Source organism: Oenanthe melanoleuca, linkage group LGE22 (genome assembly GCF_029582105.1).
Source record: "Oenanthe melanoleuca isolate GR-GAL-2019-014 linkage group LGE22, OMel1.0, whole genome shotgun sequence".
Lineage (NCBI taxonomy): Eukaryota > Metazoa > Chordata > Aves > Passeriformes > Muscicapidae > Oenanthe > Oenanthe melanoleuca.
In genome coordinates, this window is record NC_079363.1 from 1,864,045 (window position 1) to 1,888,704 (window position 24,660).

Below are 24,660 nucleotides of genomic sequence, written 5' to 3' on the forward strand. Positions count from 1 at the left end.
TCTGTTGTGACAAAAGGGTCTTGCAAACCCCCCGACCCCTCCTCCAAAAGCGACCCCCCCCCAAAAAAAAAGGGGCGGGGACCATCGTGTGTTTATCAAACGTGAATTTTTTATTCTCGAACGCAACACGCGGGTGGGGGAGGGGGGGTCCTACAACTCTTTTTGGGGAGGGGGTTTGGGGAGGGGGGGATGGGGGGGGGGGGACATCAACAGGCAACAGCGAGGAGAGCGGGGGGCGGGGGGGGAGGGGCCGCCCCCCTCCTCTAAACCTTATCAAAAAACGAGATTGGTCCTAAAAATATAGAAAGAAATAAATTTAAATTCACAAAAACCTGTACAATTATCAAAAAGTCACTAAAACAACACGGCTGGTTATAGAAAAGGCGGCGGAGGGAACAAAGAGAGACGCCCCCTCCCTCCAGCCCCTCCCCAGCCCCCCCAAAAGGGGGGTGGGCGCCAGCCGGGGGGGAGGGGGTTTTGGGGGGGTGTGGGGGTGTCAAACTGGGTGGGGAAAGAGGAAAGGGAGGGGCAACTTTTAACTGAACGAACACGAGAACGATACGGAGACTCCCGAAAAAACTTTCCCACGACGGAAAAAAAAAAAAAAAAAAAGAAAAAAAAACAAGGAAAGAAAAAAAAAAAACAAAAAAAAAAAAACAAAAAAAAAACCTGACGGATCCTTAAACGTGACTTAAAACCACAAAAAAAGTCCGTTTACAGCGCAGTTATTTAGATAAAATATAAATATTTATGCGTAATATAAAGTCAGTTCAAATAGACTTCAAATCACCTCTTAGTTTCAAAGCAAAAAAATAAAATAAAATAAAAAGTTTTTTTCTGAGGTTTATCTGATAGAAAAAAGGCTACTTTAGAGACGGGGGGGGTGGGGCGGGGGGCGGGGGGCGCGGCCGGACCCCCCCTGCCCAGGTAGGTGAGTTGTTTTCAGTGCTCTGCGGGGCCCCCTCCCCAAAAAAAGCCCCTCTGGCCGCAGAACCCCCAGAGCGAGTACCCGTAATATCCTGGCCAAGGGAGGGGTGGGGGGGGGGGTTTCCTGGACCCCTGCCCCAATTTGGGACCCCTCCCCACCCCGGTGGGGGGGTCTGGGGGGGTCGCACCCGCCTGAGGCTTCAAGTCCATGGTGGGGGGCTGGACCCCCCCCCACCCCCGGGCCTGCAGTAGCATCCCTGAGGGGTCTCAATTGGGGGGGTGAGGGGGCGGCCAGGACCCCCCCACAACCCCCCCAGCCCCCTCCCCCACGGGGGGGTTGCGGGGAGGGGGGAGGGGCCGGGCTCTTCCTGAGAAGTGGAGGCAGGGAAAGGGGGGGGCGCCGAGACCCCCCCCCACCCCTCAGCCCTCCCCAGTTTGGTCCCTGGAGCCGGGTGGGGAGGGGTCTGAGGGCAGAGTGGGGGGTGGGGGGGGGATCCCCCTCCCCATAAAGTGTCTGCGTGGGTGGGGGGGGGTCCCGGCCGGGTTGGGGGAGGGGCTAAGTCCACTTTACTGGCCGTTAATGCATGAGACGATGCACAGGAGTGCTGGACATTCACTAAACTATTGCTATTAAATATTCCCAACGTGGGGTGCAGGGGGGTGGGTTCTCCCCTTTTTTTTTTTTTTTTTTTTTTTTTTTTTTTGAGGGGTGGGGTGTGGGGGAGAAGGAGGTGAGGAAGGGGCTTTTTCTGCTCTTAATCCGAAAATGAAATTTGAAAGAAAGCAAGAAAAAAAAAAAAAAAACCCACTTCTTTTTTTTTTTTTTTTTTTTTTTCTTTTTGGCTTACACAAATCTGTGAGTTTGTGGTGCTGGGAAAAAAAAAAAAAAAAGGATTTTTTTTTTTTTTTTTGGGTGGGGGGGGAACCAGGCAGCGAGAAGGGGAGGGGGGGCCCATTCACGCTGCCTGAAGTTTTTTGTGGGGTGAATTTTGGGTGGGGACCCCCGTGTGGGATCAGCAGGCAGCGAGAGCAGCTCCAGAGGAGGCAGTTCGGGGGGAGCGTGGGGACGCCCCCAGCCCCCCGGAGCCCCCCACTCACGGGTCGGGAGCGGCTTTTCCCTGATAAAACTCCTCCCAGCGGCTCTGGAAGAAGCGGCGCATGGCGTGCCCCGCCCGCCCCACCGCAGAATCGTCCTCGTTGAACGTCTGGCAGTTGTCGAACACCAAAAGGGCGTCGGCGGCGAACTCGGCAGAGCTCGAGTAGCTGAGGGATGGAACGGGGCGGGGGGGACACCCTGTCAGCGCCAAAGGAGCCCCCATCCCAGTTCCCATCCACAGGGAAACTGGGAACTGACCCCCCCATCCCCAGGAGGGAAACTGGGAACTGACCCCCATTTCCAGGAGGGAAACTGGGAACTGACCCCCCCATTTTCAGGAGGGAAACTGGGAACTGACCCCCCCATTTTCAGGAGGGAAACTGGGAACTGACCCCCATTCCCAGGAGGGAAACTGGGAACTGATCCCCCATTCCCAGGAGGGAAACTGGGAACTCATCCCCCCATTTCCAGGAGGGAAACTGGGAACTGATCCCCCAATTCCCAGGAGGGAAACTGGGAACTGATCCCCCAATTCCCAGGAGGGAAACTGGGAACTGATCCCCCCATTCCCAGGGGAGACCCCTGGAACTGATCCCCCATTCCCAAGAACTGATCCCCCCATTCCCAGGAACTGATCCCCTCATTCCCATGAAGGAACCTCAGAACTGATCCCCCCATTCCCAGGGGAGACCCCTGGAACTGATTCCCCATTCCCATGAGGGAACCTCACAACTGATCCCCCATTCCCAGGAGAGACCCCCAGAACTATGATTCCCCATTCCCAGGGGAGACCCCTGGAACTGATCCCCCCATTCCCAAGAACTGATCCCCCATTCCCAAGAACTGATCCCCCCATTCCCAGGAACTGATCCCCTCATTCCCATGAAGGAACCTCAGAACTGATCCCCCATTCCCAGGACAGACCCTCATCCCTGGGAGAGATCCCATCAACCCTAAGGAACCCAGGAAAGGAAGGGATTCCCCAGGGGAGACTTCGGAGGGATTCCCAACATTCCCAACAGAAATTTCCATCCCTGTGAGGAAACCTTAACAGCCCCACAACACCCTCATTGCTGGGAAGGGACCTGATCTCCTGGAGAGACCCCAAACCTGGGAGGGATCCCTGTCAGCACCAAAGAAACCCCATCCCCCATGGCTTTTGGGGGATCCCCAATTCCCAGGAGGGACCCTGCCAGGCCTGGATAGAACCCCAATCCCAGGAGGAGCCCCCAGCCCCAGGAGGGACCCTGGAGGGACCCCCGAGCCTCAGGAAGAGCCCCCAGCTCCAAGTGGGACACTGGAGGGAACCCTCAACCCCAGGAGGAGCCCCCAGCTCCAAGAGTGACCCTGGAGGAGCCCCCAAGCCCCAGGAGGGACCCTGGAGGAACCCCTGAGCCCCAGGAGGGACCCTGGAGGGAACCCTCAACCCCAGGAGGGACCCAGGAGGAACCTCCAGCCCCAGGAGGGACCCTGGAGGGACACCCAGCCCCAAAAGGGACCCTGGAGGAGCCCCCAGCCCCAGGAGGGACCCCTGAGCCACAGGAGGAGCCCCCAGCTCCAAGAGGGACCCTGGAGGGACACCCAGCCCCAAGAGGGACTCAGGAGGAGCCCCCAAGCCCCAAGAGAGAACCTGGAAGAGCCCCCAAGCCCCAGGAGGGACCCTGGAGGAACCCCCGAGCCCCAGGAGGAACCCCCAGCCCCAGGAGGGACCCTGGAGGGAACCCTTAACCCCAGGAGGAGCCCCCAGACCCAAGAGGGACTCAGGAGGGGCCCCCAGCCCCAAGAGGGACCCAGGAGGAGCCCCCAGCCCCAGGAGGAGCCCCCAGCCCCAGGAGGGGTCCCCAGCCCCAGGAGGAGCCCCCAGCCCCAGGAGGGGTCCCCAGCCCCAGGAGGGCCCCAGGAGGAGCCCCCAGCCCCAGGAGGGACCCAGGAGGAGCCCCCAGCCCCAAGAGGGTCCCAGGAGGAGCCCCCAGCCCCGCTGCAGCCCCAGCCCCGCTCACCCGCCCCGCAGCAGCCGGCTGCGCATGGTGCCGAAGTCCATGGGGTTCTTGATGATGCGGCGGTAGCCGGGCACCAGCCGGGGGTTGACGGGCTCCAGGAAGGGCCAGGCGTCCTCGTGAGACTCCATCTCCATCAGGATGATCCTGGGAGTGGGGAGGGGATGGATCAGGGGGAGCCCCCGGGGGGGTGGGGGGTGTAAGGGTCAGTGTGAGGTTTCTCTGAGACCCCAGACCCCAGCACTGCCATGGAGCTGAGCTCTGGCCTGGCCCAGGTGGATGTTTGCCCAGCACTGTCTGTGCTGTGCTGGTGCTGCCCAGCACTGTCTGTGCCTGTGCTGGTGCTGCCCAGCACTGTCTGTGCCTGTGCTGGTGCTGCCCAGCACTGTCTGTGCTGTGCTGGTGCTGCCCAGCACTGTCTGTGCTGTGCTGGTGCTGCCATGGTGCTGCTCTCAGCAGGTGCTGCTCATAGCGCCTGTTCCAGCACCTGCATCATGGAGCAACGACCTCCACATACAATAGTCCATAAATCTCCCACCTTTTGGCCAGAGGCTTTGGAAAAGGACTATAAAAGTGACTTTCCTAAAGAGACTCTGAGATCTCTTTCTCCCCAACGGTTTGAAGATGTGTCAATCACTGGGCAACCACGAGGATGCTTCCCATCTCATCCTTTCTCTCTCTCCCTCCCTTTTTACTTAATTTCCTTTATCTCTCTCTCTATTTACTTCGTTTCCTTTACCTCTCTCTCTCACTCTCTCTCTCCTTTTCCTTTACCTTTCTCTCTCTCTCTCTCTCCCCTTTCACTTCGTTTCCTTTATCTCTCTCTTTCTCTCCCATCCTTTATCTCTCTCTCTCTCTCACAAAACCGAATCGTTTTCACCCAATAAACTGCACTGCAGCTTGCTGCTGAACAAAACCCGAGTCTCTCCCTTTTGTCTTTTATCGCCCTGGGGTCGAGTGAACCATCACACCCCCCGCTGGGGTTCCGCAGCCCCCTCCCCACGCCCCCAGCCCCACTCACTCGCAGAAGGTCAGGTCGCTCTTCTGGCCCCGCGGGGCCGAGCTGCGGCGCCGGGGGGGCCCCGGGGGCTGCCCCGAGAGCCGGGGGGACACGGGCAGCCCCTCCCGGCGGCGGCGGCGCCGCGGGCTCGGCTCCTCCTGCCCGGGGCTCCCCGACGCCCCCCGGCCCCGTTTCCGCTTCTTGCCCCGCCGGGGGGAGATGGGGTCCCGGTATTGTCCTGCCTGGGAGGGGGGAAATGGGGGTTACAAAAATGGGGAGAGCTGTGGGTGATGCAACTGTCCCTGAAAAGGGATCCCACACCCAAACTTTTAATGAGAAATGTTCACCCCCCTACTGAAACATCTGTTATCATTTAGAATTTCTATTGGTCTTTACTGAATGATTGGTCTTTTCTCACCTAGAATCTTAAAGTAATTGGATAGTTCAACTCACAATTTTACTGGTTAGAATTTCAATCCCCTTAAACCTTACAAAAACCCCTTGCTGTGCTGTGTGTCTGGATTTTGCTGGTAGAAACCTTTGAAGAAATAAAACTACTTTTAGAAACTCTACAGAGATCTCATTCCCGGCTGGCTGAGAAGCTGAATCCTGCCCTGGGGGTTCCTGGAGCTATCCAGACCCCACTAGAACCACCCTAGCCCAGGCAGCTCCAGTTACCCTCTGTCCCACTGGACCCTGTGCCCGTTTTCCCACTCCTTGAGCCCCGTGGTGACCCCCAGGGGTCCTTCCCAGGGATACTGGGTCCCCCAGAGCTGTTGGGGTCTCTTGGGGATGAGAGATTCTTCTGGGGATCAGGACCTCTCACAGGGTCTCTTCTGGGGGTGAGGGTCTCTCAGACACCCCCAGGGTCTCTCCTGGGATGGGAATCCCTCCCACAGATATGGGGGTCTCTCCCAGAGAAATGAGAGCCCCTCAGAGGCCATCAGGGTCCCTCCTGAAGATCAGAGTCTTTTCTGAGAAACAGAATCCCTCCCAGGGTCATGGGGGTCCCTCAGAGACCATCAGGGTCTCTCCCAAGAATGGGGATGGGGATCCCATGGGGGGCCACCAGGATCCCTCTTGGGAACCAGAATTTTTTCCAGCAAAACCTCTCCCAGGAGAGAGATGTTATTCCCAGGAGTGAGATATAATTCCCAGGAAGGAGGTGTTATTCCCAGGAGTGAGATGTTATTCCCAGAAGAGAAATGTTATCCCCAGGAGTGAGATGTTATTCCCAGGAGGGAGATGTTATCCCAGGAGTGAGAAATAATTCCCAGGAGTGAGATGTTATCCCCAGGAGTGAGATATAATCCACAGGAATGAGATGTTATCCCCAGGAATGAGATATAATCCCCAGACCTTCTCTCCTAGGATTTTTTTTTTTTTTTTTCTCTCCTTTCCCAGCAGGGTCTGGGATCCCTCCTGGCCACCCCAGCACGTACCCGTGCCACGCAGACGGAGCAGAACCAGTCCCCCTCGGGCACCTGGGCCATGCGGGGCCGGTGGCAGTACAGGTGGCAGCCGCGGTCGCAGCCGTCGCACAGCAGCAGCTGCTCGTCGTCGTCCCCTCGCCGGCACACCAGGCATGTCTGGGGGGACACAGGGAGGGGTTCAGAGCTTCCCTGGAACCCCCCTGCACGCCCCCCACCCCGTGCTGGGAAGGATGAATCAGGATTTATGAATATAATTGCCCATTAAAAGATTTTGAGAATGTGGAAACCTTAAGTGAGATTGAGATGACTGAGTGGCTGGAGAGCAGCTTGAAGATCTTCTCCCTTTGTTTAGATAACACCAGTTGCTGCAAATACCAAAGACCCTCTCCAGGCATGACAGGAAGGGTCCCAGATAAGGTTTAGAGATAAGAAAGTTGTAAAACATGGTGATGTAGCAATTCCTATAGGTTGTATGGAAATGTTAGAGAATTTGTATCTTGTATTAGATTGGTTAGTGGAAATTAGAATATTCAACACAGGAGAAGATTTATTGTGTTGTAAACGGGAAAATCTCTCTCTTACTTTCCTCTTATCTCTTAGAACTCCTACTCCCCACTCTCTTTCAGCCCTGCTCAGAGCTGCAGCTGGCAGCTCCCAGCTGAGCCCTTTATACCCACACCCTGTGCAATAAACTGCAAACTTCCAGCCCAGAACATAGAGAGCACCTGAGTTTGTCCTGACCACCATCCAACCCTCAGCTGCCACCCCCCCGTGCCCCCCCCCAGGGCGGGTTCTCACCACTCTGTTGACGGATTTCTCCCAGGCGATGGATTTCTCCAGCTGGAAGATGCACAGGGACACCTGGGCGGCGCTGCGGCAGCGCTCCAGCGTCTGGCGCCACGTCCGCACGCGCGGCGTGATCTCGTAGGCACTGCGGGGATGGGGGGTCAGGCTGGGAGGGGGTCCTGCCTTGGAACCCCTCCAAACCCCACCAGGGTGAGCCCTAGAACTCCCCTCCCAAATCCCAAATCCCATAGATGATCCCAGACCCTGCTGTGGGGACAGCCCAGGATGGGGGTCCTGCCTGGAACCCCCCTCCCAAACCTCAAATCCCAGAGATGATCCCAAACCCTGCTGTGGGGACAGGGGGGGCTCAGACTGGGAGGGGGGTCCTGCCCTAGAGCCCCTCCAACCCCCACCAGGGTGAGCCCAGGAGAGCAGGGGGCTCAGCACAGGATGGGGGTCCTGGCCTAGAACCCCTCCCCAAACCCCAAATCCCAGAGATGATCCCAGACCCTGCTGTGGGGACAGCGGGGGTCTCAGCCCAGGATGGGGGTCCTGCCCTGGAACCCCTTCCCAGATGACACCAGGGTGATCCCAGAAAGGATCCCAGACCCTGCAGGTCCTGCTCAGCCCCTGGGAGGAGTCCTGCTCCCTGCTCAGCTCCCTGCTCCCTGCCTGAGCAGGACCTCGATGATCCTCATGAGACCCCCACCCCCAGGGGAGATCTTCATCCTTCAGAGAGACCCCAATGGCCTCTGAGGGAGCCCCAAATCCCTAGGAGGGATCCTCATTCCCACAAAAGTCTTCCATCTCTAAGAAGGACTATGGGGGTCTGAGCGACCCCAACCCTGCTGGCTCCCCACATTCCCAGGAAGGGTTCTCATCCCCAGAAGAGACTCTCATCCTCAAGAGTGACCCCAAGAATTTCCGAGGGGCTCCCACATTTCCTAGAAAGGATCCCCATCTCAGGAACAACATCTCATCCCAAGATCCCTGGGAGATCCCCCAATGGCCTCTCAGAGACCCCAACCCCCCAGCACAAACCCCGCTGTCCCCCCCCCTATTCCCTGGGCCATTTTTTGGGGCGCTCACATTTCGGTGGGAGCCACGCCCAGCTCCTGGGCCCCGCTCAGCACCGCCTTCTCCAGCACCACCTCGTGCAGCGGCCACAGCGGCTCCTTCAGGTAGCGGCGCTCCAGGTTCTGCTCCAGCGCCAGCAGCCGCAGCACGGCCAGGTCCAGCGGGTTGGTCAGCTCCCGGCGAGGGGGGGCCCCGTCCCCGCGCCGCCCCCGCGCCGTGATCTCCTCCACAGCCTCCACCTTGTGCTCGCAGTAGCGCAGGTCCTCCCGCGCCGAGTCCGGGCTGGGGCACGTCCAGCCCTGAGCGGGGACGAGAAAGGGTTAAAAATGTTTGTGAAATGTGTGTGGTAGGTTCAGGCGGGTGGAAGGAAAGGTTGGGTTTGGTGGTGTGTTGGGTTGGTGTGGTCAGAAATGTGGATTCTGTCAGTGACCCTGATCTCCTGGCACATATTAGCTGCTAATGGGCCAGCTTTAAACCAGCTGGGCAATCATCTTTATCTTCCCACAGCCCATCCTCCCTCCAGGAGATATCTCCTGTTAATGGGCCAGGTGTTAAAAACCAGCTGGGCAATCATCTTTATCTTCCCACAGCCCATCCTCCCTCCAGGAGATATCTCCTGTTCATGGCCAGTGAGTCCCAGGGCATGACTGATAAAATTCCATCATCCCATGGGAGATGCTCCAGCCAGGGGAGGAGCCAAGCCTTTCCTACCCAGATAAAAACTGAGATTTGGGACAGCAAGTTATCCATCTTCCCACTGGATTCCAGAGGAAAACCAGACCTTTCCACATCATCCCTGGAGCTTCAGAGGAAAACTGCAACCCTGCTTCAACTGAACCACATCTGCCACTGCAGGAGGATGCAGCCACCATTGAATGGGACTGTGCCAACACCCTGACTGACTGACGGGTGTCAGCTTGGATTCTGACTCTGGCAGGGCTGGGATTGTTCTTTGTAATACTGCATTTCTATTTTAATTTTCCTAGTAAAGAACTGTTATTCCTAATTCCCATATCTTTGCCTGAGAGCCCCTTAATTTTAAAATTATAATAATTTAGAGGGAGAAGGTTTACATTCTCCATTTCAAAGAGAAGCTCCTGCCTTTATTGGCAGACACCTGTCCTTTAAACTAAGACAGGTAGGCCTGGGAAAGGGAACTAGGCCCTTTGAGCTTTGTCTGCACCTATGTAATCATCATATGATAAATAATATGATTGTTAAATATAATGATTGTTTGGTAATTGAATAGAATTATTGTTTAATTGTAATAAGAATCACAAGAAATTATGTAATCGTAACAAGAATCATGAGGAAGGATGTTTGGGGGGGTCCTGATAACTGGGAAAAAAAATGGGGTCAGGGAGGGGGGAAAAGGAGCACCTGGGACAGACAGGGAAAATGGGGTTTGGAAAAGAGAAAATGGGGTCAGGGAAGATGGAGTCTGGAAAATTGCACTAATTCATGCTTGGATAAGATCAATGTATACAACAGAACAATACGGGTTTAATAATTAATATACAGTTATGTAATGAAACGGGTATAAACACACATCCATCTCGAATCCATGTCCGAGTCAGATTTGGGTTTGCACCCCTGATTCCCAGAGCTCCTCAATAAAAGCAGCAGTACATAACCACCCTGTGATGATGTGTTTTCACACCAACAGCCCAGGAACCCACCCTGATCTGCAGGTCAGCCATGAGGACACGCTGCTCCAGCTCCTCCACCCACTGCAGCACGCCCAGGTCCGTCTCGTAGGCTCGGTCGGGCACTGACCACTGAGCCAGGGCCTCCTGAGACACGGCAGCAGCAGGGTGGAAAATGGGGTCTGGAGGGGAGAAAATGGGGTCAGAGAGGGCAGAGACCCATCCCAGGACACAGGAGGAAGATGGGGTCTGGAAAGGAGAAAATGGGGTCTGGAGGAGAGAAAATGGGGTCAGAGAGGGGAGAGACTCATCCCACGACACATGGGGGAGATGGGGTCTGGAAAAGAGAAAGTGGGGTCTGGAGGGGAGAAAATGGGGTCAGGAAGGGGGAACAGGGAGCAGAACCTCATCCTAGCACACAGGTGGAAAATGGGGTCTGGAGAGGAGATGGGATGTGGGGGCTCCCAGTGGGGGCTCCCAGGGGGACAGGCAGACTCAGAAGGTGAGTCTGGGGGCTCACAGGGGACAGGCAGGCTCAGAAAATGAGTCTGGGGGCTAACAGGGGGGGCTCACAGGGTGACAGGCAGGCTCTTAGGCTGACTCTGGGGGCTCACAGGGGGACAGGCAGACTCAGAAGGTGAGTCTGGGGTCTCACAGGGGGCTCACAGGGTGACAGGCAGACTCAGAAGATGACTCTGGGGGCTCACATAGGGGTCACAGGGTGACAGGCAGACTCAGAAGGTGAGTCTGGGGGCTCACAGAGGACAGGCAGGCTCAGAAGATGAGTCTGGGGGCTAACAGGGGGACAGGCAGGCTCTCAGGCTGACTCTGGGGGCTCACAGGGGGACAGGCAGACTCAGAAGGTGAGTCTGGGGGCTCACATGGGGCTCACAGGGTGACAGGCAGGCTCAGAGGATGAGTCTGGGGGCTCACAGGGGACAGGCAGACTCAGAGGATGACTCTGGGGGCTCACAGGGGGGGCTCACAGGGTGACAGGCAGGCTCAGAGGATGAGTCTGGGGGCTCACAGGGGGTGCTCACAGGGTGACAGGCAGGCTCAGAAGATGACTCTGGGGGCTCACATGGGGCTCACAGGGTGACAGGCAGGCTCAGAGGATGAGTCTGGGGGCTCACAGGGGGACAGGCAGGCTCCCAAGGTGACTCTGGGGGCTCACAGGGGGACAGGCAGACTCAGAAGGTGAGTCTGGGGGCTCACAGGGGGGGCTCACAGGGTGACAGGCAGGCTCAGAGGATGAGTCTGGGGGCTCACAGGGTGACAGGCAGACTCAGAAGATGAGTCTGGGGGCTAACAGGGGGGGCTCACGGGGTGACAGGCAGGCTCTCAGGCCGACTCTGGGGGCTCCCAGGGGGACACACGCGCTCCAGGCACACCCACCCGTGCTGCTCCGCAGGCACACCTCGCGCAGGAACTCCCTGTGCTTGGTCAGGTGCTTGTGCAGCGCCTTCTCCCGGATGCCGCGCGGGTGCAGCGCCCGCGCCACGGCCTCCAGCTCCTCGGGGTCCCGCAGCCACCACCAGCCGCTCTGCATCTCTGCAACGGCACCGGTGCCACGGCTCAGCACCGTGCCAGGGCACCGCGGGGGTCCCGGGGCACCGCGGGGATCCCGGCTCTCACCGCTGGGCACCGGCTGCTCCGTCAGCTGCGTCAGGTATTTCTGCTCCATCTGCTTGAAGAATTTGGTAGGGGGTCTCCCCCGGCGTTTGGGTTGTCCCGGCACGTCCTGGAGCTTCTCCAGGCTGGCCTGGCTGCGGGGGCAGGCGCCGTGGGCCCTGGGGCCGGCGTGCACCGGCGTGGAGGCGAGCAGGGGAGCCGTGGGGTCGTCGGCGGGGAGGCCGTTCAGCTGCAGGGACAGGCAGGGAATTGTAAAATATTGTTTTGGAAGGGATCCACAGGGATTATCACGACTGAAGGCCCTGAATCTTGCACGTCACACAGTCCTGTAGCCCCTCAATCTCACAGCCCCAATCCTACAACATCCAATTCTTCAGCCCCTCAATCCCACAGACCCCCAGTCCTACAACATCCAATTCTTCAGTCCCCCAACTCCTGCAGCTCCCCAATCCTGCAGCCTCTCAATCCCACAAGTTCCAATTCTTCAGCCCCCCCAACCTTGCAGACCCCCAACCCCACAGCCCCTCCATCCCACAGCCCCCCAGTCCTACAACCTCCAATTCTTCAGCCCCCCAGTCCCACAGCCCCCCACCCCTGTAGCTGTTTCCCCTCTCCCCAGCCTGTCAAGGACAGCAGGACAGATCCCCCAGTGCCACCACCCCTGCTGGGGTCACACAGGGGGTCCCACCCCACTCCCTGCATCCGCCCAGGGAGAATCCCCCTCCCCACACGACCCCTGGGGCCGGGGTGCCTGTGCTGGGTGCAGCCCCCCTCACCCCGTACCTGCCGTGCCGAGCCCTTGGGGGGCTCCCCCCGGCCCTGGCTGCGGGGGGCTGCGGGGGCTCGCGGCGAGGGCTCGGCCGAGGGGGCAGCGAGGGTGGCCCGGTCATCGCAGGGCGTGCGGGGCAGCAGGTTGAACCAGGGCCCCCGCTTCGCCACGGCCTCTGGGGCTCTCTCTTCCTCCTCCTCCTCCTCCTCTTCCTCCTCCACGGTGTCCTGGGGGCCCTCGGGCCCCGTGTCCCCCTTGCCGGGGCTGCTGGCCGGGGTGAGGACCGAGTCCTTGAGCAGGGACGACTGTGTCTGGCTCAGCCAGGACAGGAAGGCGGACTGGCTGAGGTCGTGCTGGCTCTGCCCCAGGGGCTCTGGCTCCTCCAGGACCCCGTTGAGCGGCGTGGGGCAGGGCTCGCAGTGCTGTGCCAGCTCCTCCTTGCCCTTTCTGGGCCGCCCACGGGCACGAGAGGCTGAGGTTGGGCAGCTGGTCCTGCTGGCCACCGGCACGGCCGCCGGCTCCTCCTTCACCGGGGCCACATGTGGGGACACCTTCTCCTCCGGGGGCTCCTGAGCCTCCAGCTCAGCTGCTGTCACACGAGGAGCAGGTGAGATGTGGGGTGTCTCCCAGCTGCTACAACCCACCCCCACCCCAAAAAAGACCCTTCCCCGCTCACCCTCCGCGCCCTCCACGAAGATTCCGCCCAGGTGGGGCAGCACCCAGTAGCGCCGCCGGAACCGGTCCTGGCCCAGGGAGGCTGCACGGAGGGTCTGGGAGGAATGCAGCAGCTTCTTGCGGAAGAACATCTGCCTCTGTGGGGAGAACGGGGTGGTGAGGGGGCTGCAGCCCCCCCAGAGGGTCTCAACACCATCCCTCCAGCACCGCTCACCTTGGCCAGCTTCTCGATCTGCCGCTCCAGCTCCGGCACGCTGGACGCAGAGGTGTCAGCCTGGGGAAGGGATGGATCAGTCAGGCCTGGAGAGACCCCCCCAGGTGACACACTCTGCCCCCCCAGCACGGCCCAGAGCACCCCACCTCCTCCTCCCGGCGGGATCTCCGCCCTCGGGTCTCCTCCTCCTCCTCCATCTCCAGCCCCACGTCCTCCGTCAGGCGCGAGCTGCGCCGGCGCCGCCCGTCCTCCAGCCCCGTGATCTCCGACTCGGGACGGCCCGTCTTCTTGGCCAGGGCCACCTTCAGCCTGCCAGGACACGGTGGGAGCTGTTGGCTACCTGTTCCCCCGTGCCAGGGGCACAGGGGAAGGTGCTGAGGGGCTGCAAGCAAAGCCCCTTCCCCACCAACCTGCGGAGCCGGCCCTCGATGATCCACTTGTTCTTCCTGTAGCTGGACATGCTCTCCAGGGTTTTGTCAATCTCACTGCGGAACACAGCGCAGGCTGAGCGGAGCAGGACCCACCCCAGCACCCAGAACCAGACGATTTTTGTGCCCCAAACCCAGCCCCACCTGATGATGAGGGCGCTGCTGTTGAGCTCGTTGACCAGGAAGACGAGGATGGCGGCCTTGGTGTCGGGGGGCAGCGCCTGGAAGGGTTTGGTGCGCAGCCCCTGGCTCAGCTCCGCGCCCGCCCCGTGCGCCGTCAGGAAGCAGCGCAGCACCTCCGACACCGTGTCCCGGTTCAGGCTGATCTCCGACACCTTCTCCCCCAGGATCTTCATGGACTGGGCAGAGCAGAGGGAGAGGTTTGGGGATGCCTTGGGTTGATGTGGCCAGAAATGTGGATCCTGTCACTATCTGTTAAAATCGGGTGGGGCAGTGACCCTGATCTCCTTTGCACAAATTATCTGCTAGTGGGCCATCTTTAAACCAAAGGGGCAATCATCTTTATCTTTCCCACAGCCCATCCTCTCTCCAGGAAGATATCATCTGCTGTTAATGGGCTATTGAGTCCCAGTGCAGGACTGATAATGGAGATGCTCCACCCAGGGGCAGGAGCCAAGCCTTTCCTACTTAGATAAAAAATGAGATTTAGGACAGCAAGTTATCCATCTTCCCACTGCATTCCAGAGGAAAGCCAGACCTTTCCACATCATCCCTGGATCTTCAGAGGAAACTGCACCTTCTCCAAGAGCACTGCTCCAGCTGAACCACATCTGCCACTGCAGGAGGATGCAGCCACCATTGAATGGGACTGTGCCAACACCCTGACTGACTGACGGGTGTCAGCTTGGATTCTGACTCTGGCAGTGTTTTGGGATTGTTCTGTGTAATACTGCATTTTTATTTTAATTTTCCTAGTAAAAAACTGTTAATCCTAATTCCTATATCTTTGCCTGAAGCCCCTTCATTTTAAAATTATAATAATTTGGAGGAGATGTTTTACATTCTCCTTTTCAAAGAGAAGCTCCTGCCCTTATTGGCAGATACTTGTCCTTTAAACCAGGACAGGGATGTCCCCTCCTGGTCCCCACGGGGGTTGCCAGGATGGGGTTCCTGCCCAGAGGTGCTCCAGGGAGGCTCTGGGTGCTCCCACCACAAATACAGATATGGGGACACTCCAAAAGCTGCTGGAGAGGATGGGGGGAAGAGCACCCAAATCTAGGATTCCCTGTCCTGAGTTTTGCAGGCACTGACAGCCTGAGCAAAGTGAGAGGAAAAAAGTGAAAAGCTGGTGAAAAGGGGAGAAAGGGGGAAAAGGAAAGGGGAGGGAAGGAAAGTGAAAGCAGAGGTAAAAAAAATAAAGGTGATGGAAAGAAAAAGGAAGGAAAAGAAATGAGGAAGGAGTGAAAAGAAAGGGAAATGGGGGGAAAAAGGGAGGGGGATAAATAAAGGGGAAGGTGGAAAAACAAAGAGGATTGAAAAAGCAAAAGGGAGGAGGGGAGAAAAGGGAAAGTGAGGGAAGGAAAACGAAAGTGGGGGAAGAAACAGAAGAAAAGGGATGGAGAAAATGGAAAGAGGAGGGAAGAAATGGAAATGGGAAAAATGAAAGAGAAAAGAAGGGAGAGAAGGGGGAGAAAGGAAAGGGGAAGGGAGAAAAATAGGGGAAGTGAAGAAAGAGGTGAAAGGTGAAAAGAGGTGAAAGGGGTGAAACAGAGAAAGGAGTGAAAGGAGGAAAGGGGTGAAAGGGAAAAAGGGGTGAAAGGGAAAAAGGAGTGAAAAGAGAAAGGGGACGAAATGAGACAGAGGCGAAAGGGGAAAAAGGGTGAAAGGGAAGGACTTGTCTGATCTGGTTGTGGGGGGGGTCTACCTAACAGGGGGTCCCACCTGCAGCAGGAGTGTCCCACCTGGCAGGAGAGGGTCCCACCTGCAGGAGGAGTGTCCCACCTGGCAGAAGAGGGTCTCACCTGGCAGTAGGGCGGCAGGCCGGGGTCGCAGAGCGCTGCCTGCAGCAGCCTCACCAGCAGGTCCTGCAGCTGCCCCGCGCCGGGGGCCACCCCCAGCAGCCCCTCCTGCAGCGCCCCCAGCGTGGGCACGTCCCGGGCCGGCTCCAGCCCCAGCACCTTCCCGTAGCTCTGCAGGAACTCCACCACCGTCAGGCAGTCCGAGAAGGCGCGGCCGGGCAGGACGAGCCCCGGGATGCGCGAGAAGGTTGGAAGGGGCTGTGGAGAACAAGGGGGGGGGGGTCAGGGCCAGCTGCTGGCTCCCTGGGGTGACCTGAGCCCCCCAGCACAGCCCACCTGGTGGTCCCCCAGGCACATGTCCTCCGTGGGTTTCTTCATCTCCTCCAGGATGAGCTGCTGCCGCTGCCGCTCCTCCAGGCGCCGCTGGGTCAGCAGCCCCTTGTCTGCCTTCCGAGCCCCCTTGGTGCCTTTCTTCTCCTTGGGCCTTGCCTTGTCCTTGCCCTTCTCAGGCTTTCCCTTCTTCTCCTTGACCTGGGTCAGAGCCAGGATGTGTGGGGAAAAAAATATAACGGAGAAAATAAAATGTAAGGAAGAAAATCCATCTTCATTTTTCACCTCCTCCCTCTCCCCAGCCTACAGACTCACCTTGGATTTCTTCTTGGCCTCCTTGGCCCTGGGGGCTTTGGCCTCCTGCTTCTGCTTGTTCTTGGCCTAAGAGGAGAACAAGACACACTCAGGGACCCCCTACACCAGGGAAACCCCCACCCAAACCCCAGCAGCCCCCAAGCCCGCACCTTCCGCCTCATTTTCTTCTTGATCTTGCTCATTTTCAACTTGTCCTCCTCGCTGAGCACCTCTGGGGGGGGGGCACAGAGGGAGAGAGAGGAGATGAACCAGGAGCTGGGACCACGCTGGGGCCAGGCTGTGAGGGGGCTGGGGAAGGGGCTTACCTTGTGCTTCCAGCCTCTTCAGCAGCCGTGCGTCCGTCTTGCTCAGCAAATCCAGCATCCTGAGCTTGGGCGGGCGGCCCCGGCCCCGCCTGGCGGCCGGGGGCTCCTTGGGCTTGGCCTTCTCGGCGTTGCGGGGCCGGCCACGCTTGCCCGTGATGGCCTGGATGCGCCCGGGGATCTCCTCGGGGCTCAGCTTCACCCACTGCACGCCCTGCGGGGCACAAATCGGGGTCACCCCCGGGCACAGCGCGGGGATGGGGGGCACAGGGGGGCTCGGACCCACCTCGGGCGTGTCCCGCTCCTCGTAGAAGTCTCCCACGGGCATGCGGGGGCTGAAGCTGAAGTGCTCACGCCGCACATCCTGCACCATGTTCCTGCTCAGGTACTGGGCACAGGCAGCAGGAGGAAGGGCTGTGAGCGGGGCTCAGCGCTCCGGGCTCGCTGCAGCCTCCAGTTTTGGGTTTTTGGAGGGGCTGTGGTGAACCAGAACCCCCCGCTCGGGTCAGCCCCCACCCCGCCCAAGCCAGGAGCGGTACCTTGATCACCTCCGGGAACTGCTTCATCCTCTTCCCGCAGGGGCCGTAGTACCAGGTCTCGCCCTGCCAGCGATGGTTCCCCTTCTTGATCCGAACCTCCCGCCTCCACCTGGGCACGGCAGCGTCAGCCGGGACCGTGGGGCAGCATGGGCAGGGGGCGGGGATGGCCGCAGGATGGGGAGGGGACGGGGACAGGACGGCCCGAGGGGGAGACAGGAGCAGGGACAGGATGGGGAGGGGACAGGGACAGGGACAGAGCAGTGGGAGGGGTTGGGGATGGGGACAGGAGGGGAAGGGGATGGGAAGGAGAGGAGGATGGGAAGGGGGTGGGGACGGGGACAGGATGGGGAGGGGATGAGGACGGGATGGGAAGGGGACGGGGACAGGACAGGGACAATTTTAGGGGCAGGATGGGAAGGGGATGGGAACGGGGACAGGAAGGGGAGGGGAAGGGGATGAGGACGGGGAAAGATTCAGGAGCAGGATGGTGGGAAGGGGATGGGCACAGGGACAGGATGGTGGGAAGGGGACGGTGGGAAGCAGCCAGAGCTGTGGGGCGGGATGGGGACAGGAGCAGGGTCGGGGACACCGCACGTACCCGTGCTGCAGCGGGAAGCGCACCTCCTCCTGCGTGGCGATGCGCCGGCGAGGGGCATCACCTGCGGGGAGGGGACAGGTGGGACGATGGGCTGGGGGCGGGGGGCACCGGGGGGTCCGCGCGGGGAGGGGGTGAAGCCGCGGCCATACCTGCCCCCGAGGCACTCAGCTGGGCGCTGTCTCCTTCTGGCACGGCCGAAGTCTCCGGGCAGCTGTCGGCGGCTTCTTCCTCCTCCTCCTCCTCTTCTTCCTCCTCCTCTTCTTCCTCCTCCTCCTCCTCAGCAGACGGGGCCGGGGACTCCGGCTCCAGCGGCTCCAGGGACCCCGACTCCCGCAGCCCCGCGTGGTCGCCGCTCTTCAGCTCGGCGTTGTCGCCTGAGGAGCCAAGGTCAGGGACGTCACCGGACACGTCACGGGGGCCGCGCGTCCCCTCCCTGCGCTGCCTCGCTGGTGACACAGAGACCCCCGGGGGGGCTGGCACACGGTGGGGAACCCCCCGTTCCCCCGGAGCATCCCGGGGCCGCGCGTACCGTGCAGGGCGGGCGGCGAGCCGGGGCCATCGAGCAGCGGGGCGGGCGAGGGGCTGGCGGGCAGCAGGCTGAAGGCGCCGGGGCTGGCGGCCAGGTCGGGGGGCTCCTCCAAGGACGACTTGTCGCTCACCAGCTGCGAGTCGTCCATGGCGTACAGGTCGCCGGTGCCGGGGTCTGGGGAGGGGGGTGAGCACCAGGGCTGGGGGCGCACGGACCCACATCTCCGCTCCCGGGGAGAGGTTGGGTGGGGGGGGAATAGAGTGGCCGAAAAGGACCCGGCAGCTGAGGGGTTAAATGGGGTTTGTTCCCCCCCCCTCTATCCCCCCCAAACCCAGCCCCGCCTCCTCCTCTGGGAAGCGGTGGAGCCCAAAATGGCCGTGGCGATGCTCAGCAGCGCGGAAGTTCAGGCGCTGACTAACAGCCTCGTCACGGAGCTGGGAAGGACGGGAAGGAAGGGAAGGAAGGCAGGGAAGGGCCGGCAGCGCGGCGGGGACGCGGGCCCGCCCCTGCCCCCGCAGACCGCGCGGCCACCGCCGCCTCCAGCGCCACATCCATCACCACATCCCCGAGCACCGTGGCCAGGCAATGGGGGAATGGTTGTGGCCCCCACTCCGCGTCCTGCCCCCACAGCCCCTCCCCGACGCCCCCCTGGCCACCAGCCCTACCTCTGGCCAGCGACTCGAAGGGCTCCAGGGGGTCCCCGCTGAGGATGTGGGTGTCCTCCAGCCGCGGGGCGATGGGCGATGCCTCCCCCAGGACGGGCCCCTCCGGCCCCAGCGACCCCGTGCCAGCAGCTGCAGCCCCGTTGTAGCTGCACACCTTCAGGTCTGAAGGGAACAATCCATCAAAAACGGACCCTGAGACGTGATGGTGACACAGCCACTGCTGCTCCCTGCACTGGGACACTCCGTGGCACCGCGGTGACACCACGGGCTGTGCCCAGCCAAGATCCCAATGCCTTCTCCAAGCTGTGACCGGCCAAACCCCATCCAGGACACTCCCCAGAGCAGCTGGGATTCCCCAAGAACACGATGCCCAACTCGACCACGAGTTCTCCTACCTGGCTGTGCCTCCTCCAGCTCCTGGCTGCCCACCAGCCCACCCCCGTTCTCCGTGATGGTGGTGCTGGTGCTGCTGGGCATCTCTTTGGCTGCGCCGTCAGCGGCTCCCTGGCCGGGGTCCGGCTCGTCCGGAGCCAGCGGGAAGGGCTGCGCGTCCGAGCTCAGGATGGGCGACGACTGCCCCGCCGCGTAGAAGCCGTCGGGCCCGTTCTGCATCAGCTCGAAGCTCTGCTCGTGGAAGGAGTCGTAGAGCTCCTGCGAGTCAAAGTTCAGCCCCATGGGCCCGGCGGTGCCGTTGCCCCAGAACTCCTGCCCGGCCGCCCGCAGGTTGGTGCCGTGTCCGGGCGATGCCGGCCGCGACCCCCCGGCCACGCCGTTGAGGGGGAACTGTCCGAGGGCGGGCGGGGCCCCGTCCTTGAGGCCGCCGGCCGGCGCGTAGGGCGCGTAGTCCCACAGGCAGTCGTAGGCGCGGAGGGGCTGCGCCCCGGCGGGCGCCGAGCCGGGCGAGAACGTCCCTGAAGTACCGGGGTGGGATACAGTAGAGAAGCCATTGACATTCATGCCCCCGTTCAGACCTGCGAGGGGGGCAGAGGGGCGGCGAGGTCAGCGCCAGCAGCGGGGCCCCTCCGGTTCCAGTGGGTTTGGGGATGGAGCGATGACCGAGCAGCTGCCAAAGCCCTGCCCGTGCCCCCGCCTCTGCTGGGGGGGAGTTGCACGGTCGCCGTTTGCCAAACCGGCTCCGCCGGCACCGGGCCGAGCGCCGCAGGACGCCGGGGATTAGCCGAGCGCTTGGCAGGGCTGCGCCGGATCAGCTGACCGGCCAAATCCACGCGCGGCCCCTGTGCCGGCGCCGCGGCTTTTCTAGGCCAAGGCGGCGGCAGGGACGCGCAGACCCCGGCCCTGGCCCCACGCGCTGCAGCTGGAGCTGCCACGGCCCCTCCATCCCTGCAGCCTTCCCATCCCTGTGTCCCCTCCCATCCCTGCAGCCCCTCTGACCCCACGGCCACCCCATCCCTGTGTTCCTCTGGCCCCATGACCACCCCATCCCTGCAGCCTTCCCATCCCTGTGTCCCCTCTGGCTCCATATCCCCTCCCATCCCTGTGTCTCCTCTGGCCCTACTGCCATCCCATCCCTACAGCCCCTCTAACCCCACGGCCACCCCATCCCTGTGTCCCCTCTAACCCCACGGCCACCCCATCCCTGTGTCCCCTCCCATCCCTGTGTCCCCTCTGGCTCCATATCCCCTCCCATCCCTGTGTCCCCTCTGGCCCTACTGCCATCCCATCCCTACAGCCCCTCTAACCCCACGGCCACCCCATCCCTGTGTCCCCTCTGGCCCCATGGCCACCCCATCCCTGTGTCCCCTCCCATCCCTGTGTCCCCTCTGGCCCTGCATCCCCTCCCATCCCTGTGTCCCTCTGGCCCCACGGCCGCCCCATCCCTGTCCCCGAGGGGTCACTCACTTTTCCCTTGCGGGGGGAAGCCGAGCGGGGAGCTGTGGGCGAAGGGGGGGTCCCCTGAGGCAGGTGTGGGTTTCGGTCCTGAGGCAGCGGGTGCAGAGGAAAGGCCAGTGAAGTTAAAATGGTTGTTTGTTTCCATTTCTGCACGGGGAAGAAGATGCAGAAGGGGTCAGTCGCTGGCATGGACTGGGGCTGCCAGTGTGGTGACCACCCGTCACTGACCCTTCATTCCCTCCCCCTGCAGTCCCAGCCTGGGGCTCAAGGGCTGGGCAGGGTGAGGAGTGACAGTGAAGCCCCCCCAGGACTGAGATACCACCTGTGCTGTGCTCTGGCCCAGGCCCAGCTGGATGAGGTGTCACCTGCCTGAGCACAGCCTGTCACCAGTGTCCCCAGGGGTGGCCATCACCAAGGTGCCATCACCGTGTGCCACCATCCCAGGGTGAGACCGTGGGGGCTCCCAGCCAAGGGCCCCCCCCCCCCAAAGCAGCTCTGTGACCCCACGAGGACCCAGCAAAACCCAAGGAATAGCCCTGTGGTGACAGTGTCCCTGCCATCCCCCCCAAGGTGGAGGGGACCCCACACCCCATCCCCCAGGCACAGCTCCGGGGTTTGAGGCCAGAGCTGTGCTGGAAGCAGCAGGAGCTGAAGCCCCAGCGCTGTCTCAGGCAGGAACTGGTGACATTCATCCCCCAGGAACCCCAAACGCTCCCTCAAACCCGAGGCCACAGGGAGGGATCTCAGCCCCAGGATGGGGCGGGACACAGCAAGGGATGGGGACAGAGCAAGCCCAGCAGATGAGGTGGGAGCCCCAGTGCTGGGCACTCCCCCAGAGCTGCCACCGTTGGCAACTCCTGGTTGTGGCACACTTGCCAAACCCGCCACCGGCCTCCCCGGAAGGGCCAAGGCTGCCGCACTCGGCACTTGAGCAGTGCCACAGCCCGTGTCGAAACCCGGATTTCATCACACCCTCAGCTGGTGCCCTGGCAGGGGCCAGAGGGGCAACCGAGCCTGGCCAGGGCCACCGGTGATTCATCCACCGGAGAAACCCGTATGGGCGGTGACGCAGCCGCCACACGCGCGTGGCTCCCGGACATCCCAGGATGGACCCGCAGCCGCCTCCCCACAGCCGTGAACCGGCCTCTGCCCCGCCCCAGCGGGGACCCCCGGGCGTGGGGACAGCGGCAGCAGCGGGGCTGGATGAGGAAAAGCCTTTCTGGTGGCACCCGGGGCGTGATGCGCCGGCCAGGAAGGCGCTGCCGGCTTTGGAGGTCAGAGGAGGCGGCCAAGGGACGGGCCAGCAGCGGGCAGGTGGCAGCTGCAGGTGGCAGAGTGAGGTGGGCTGGGATGGTCTGGGCTGTGCCAGGCTGGGGAGGGGCCGGGTGAAGATAAAAGGCAGCAAGGTGGGAATGTCACCCTTGCTCCAGGGACACACTCCAGGCCTGCAGAGGCCAGAGCTGTCCTTGCATCGCTGGGAGCTCAGCCAGTGCCGGGAGCATTGTGGACACGGGCCACCCATGGCCACCCACGGCCATCCACGGCCACCCATCAGCTCCCACCCCCACCGGGGATCCTGCAGCCCCGCTCCCCCCGCCCCGAGCCACCGACAGCGCAGTGAAACTGGGCCACGGAGCGAAACCGGAGCCGGGCGAGGTGACGAGGGGCAGGAGCCTCGGGATGGGGACACTTGGGGACCTCAGGGATGGTGGGTGGCAAGGCAGGCACTGAGCCCGGCTCCTGTCACAGCGGGCACGGCCAACGTGGCAGCGACGCTCGCCTGGTGTCAAACCCGGTGGCAGCGGATCCCCGCGGGGACATTGGGACAAGGAGTGTCCCCGGGAGCTGAGCTGGGGAGGGGACAGAGCTCCAGGCTCGGGGGAACCCTCGGTGCCCTGGAGCCGGTGCCATTCCCCGGGCACAGAGCTCGGCCCCCCCCGGTTCTGCGGCCTCCCCGGCCCGGTGGCACCGGGAGGCCCCGGGAGCGTGACGCGACCTGATTAAAAAGGACGTTTCAAAAACAACGAGACGCAACAACCGGCTGCCATTTCCCGGCCACTTCCTGCGGGGACGGACACACGGGGGGACACGGGACCGGCCCCCCCCGGGCCCGCAGCGCCGCACCCCCCGGTGCGGGGACCCCCCGGTTCCTGCGGCAAGGACACCCCCACCCCTTCTCGCAGCCCCCCCGCCGGGTCACCGGGGATGGGGGCTCGGTGTCCGCTCCCCCCGGCCGCCGCAGGGGGGTCCCGGTGCCGGAGAGTGCGGTGCGGTGCGGTGGGGGGGACACACGGACGGGCGGTGCGGGAGGGGGCTCCCCGCGACCACGCGAACGCACCGGGCACCGGGAACGGGGCTCGGGCTCCCCGCGGGTCTGGGCCCTCGGCCGCTGCACCTGCAGGGGAGCGGGGGGGTCGCCGGTAACGGAGGAGGACGGGGGGTCACGCCACGGAACCGGGATGCGCAGGGGGAAGCGGGGGGAGAGCACGGCGTCTCACCGAGGTCAGCAAAGGGGAGCGGGGTTCCGCCGCCAGAGCCGGGCCCAAACCGCCTCAACCGACCGCCGCACCCCCCCGCCCCCCCCGGCGGGGCCGTTAACGGCCCGTTACCGCCTGTCCCCCCCTCCCTTCCTCCGCCGCGACCCCGCACCTGGCAGGCGGCGGCGCGGGCCCGGCTCAGGCGGCGCGGGGCTGGGGGCGGCTCGGCATGGCGCGGCCCCTCCGCCGCACCGGGCCGGGCCGGGGCCGCTCCGATCCGCTCCGGTACCGGGCCGGGCCGCGGAGCCGAACCCGCGGCCGCGGCAGGAAGCGGGTCCCGGGACCGCCCCCGTCCCGTCCCGACCTCCCCCCCCTCCCTCCCTCCCTCCCCCCGCACGTCACGGCGGCCGCAGTGGCGTCACCGGGAGCGGCGCCGCCGTGGCGTCACCGGGGGCGGGCGCGCGCCCACGTGGGAGGGGGATCCCCGCCCCCGGCGGGGTCAGGGCGGGGGGAATCCCCACGCGGGGACGCCCCCCCACCCCTGGCTCCGGGACCCCCGGCTCCCCCCGGGGTTCCCCCACCCCGCACCGGCAATCCCCGGGGACGTTCCCTGCGCTCCCCCCTCCCCTCGCTCTCTCGTTCGTTCTCCCCTCGCTCCCCGCAGCCCCGACGCGACCCCCGGGAAAGGCGGCGCGCAGCGGGACCGGGACCCCGGCGAACACCGGTGCTGTCCGGTTGGGCCGCGGGGACAGCGGCTGCCCCGGTTCCCCCCGGCCCCCGGGATCCCCAGTGACGTCACGCGGCACCGGCCGGGCCGCGCTGCGCAGGGCCCGGGGGCGACACCGGCTCCGGGGGCGGCGGGGGGACAAGGGGGTCCCGGTGCGAGGGGGCTGTCCCGGTGCGGCCGCAATGGAAAAGGGGGATGTCCCTTCCCGGTGCGGGGCAGCGGAGCCGGTGCAGGGCAGCGCAGCCCGGTGCGGGGGTTCCCCGCCTGGTGGAGGTCCCCCGGGGGTGGGGGAGGTCCCAGTACAGAGCTGGGGGTCCCGGTGCAGCTGGCCCGGTTTCAGGGGGTCCCGGTACAGATCCGGGGGTCCCTGTACAGCCATCCCAGCCCCGTAGGGGGTCCCGGTGGGTCCCGGTATCCCCGTGCGCGGGTCCCGTCCTGCGCGGTGCGTACCTGGGGAGGGGCGGCGGGGGCGGCCCGCAGCAGCCCCGGTGCCCGCCCGGCCCGGTGCGCTGCGGTGCCGGTGCCGGTGGCGGAGCCGGGCGGGGCGCAGGTGCTCCCGGCCCCGCGTGATGTCAGCGACCGCCGCCGCCCCCTCCGCCACCGGGGCCGCGCCGCCATTTAAAGGGACCGCCGCCCTCTATGGGGTGCGGGGGGGATGGCGGGGGACG

General features: G+C 62.6%; 1 protein-coding gene across 3 annotated transcripts; it reads right to left on the reverse strand.

The window, feature by feature from the left end:
* Window positions 1–1,866: 1,866 nt before the first annotated feature.
* Window positions 1,867–24,541, reverse strand: BAZ2A (bromodomain adjacent to zinc finger domain 2A). Of its 3 annotated transcripts, none has more exons than XM_056514930.1 (29): window positions 24,443–24,541; window positions 20,798–20,935; window positions 19,333–19,908; window positions 18,938–19,099; window positions 18,273–18,446; window positions 17,893–18,117; window positions 17,744–17,804; window positions 17,146–17,254; window positions 16,893–16,994; window positions 16,610–16,820; window positions 16,454–16,515; window positions 16,305–16,370; window positions 15,996–16,190; window positions 15,663–15,917; window positions 13,825–14,039; window positions 13,663–13,737; window positions 13,399–13,561; window positions 13,253–13,312; window positions 13,040–13,175; window positions 12,378–12,952; window positions 11,598–11,823; window positions 11,358–11,513; window positions 9,996–10,144; window positions 8,329–8,615; window positions 7,252–7,384; window positions 6,463–6,609; window positions 5,042–5,262; window positions 4,024–4,167; window positions 1,867–2,190 (listed from the first exon to the last, which is right to left on the reverse strand). In XM_056514930.1, exons 2-29 carry the CDS (start codon window positions 20,931–20,933, stop codon window positions 2,022–2,024), a joined length of 5,190 nt encoding a protein of 1,729 aa, XP_056370905.1. In that variant the 5' UTR covers window positions 20,934–20,935; window positions 24,443–24,541; the 3' UTR covers window positions 1,867–2,021. The 3 variants fall into 3 exon arrangements, with proteins under 3 accessions (XP_056370905.1, XP_056370906.1, XP_056370904.1); XM_056514931.1 differs by lacking the exon at window positions 24,443–24,541 and adding an exon at window positions 23,438–23,607 and having other exon boundaries at window positions 12,378–12,949; XM_056514929.1 differs by lacking the exon at window positions 24,443–24,541 and adding an exon at window positions 23,438–23,607.
* Window positions 24,542–24,660: the final 119 nt, after the last annotated feature.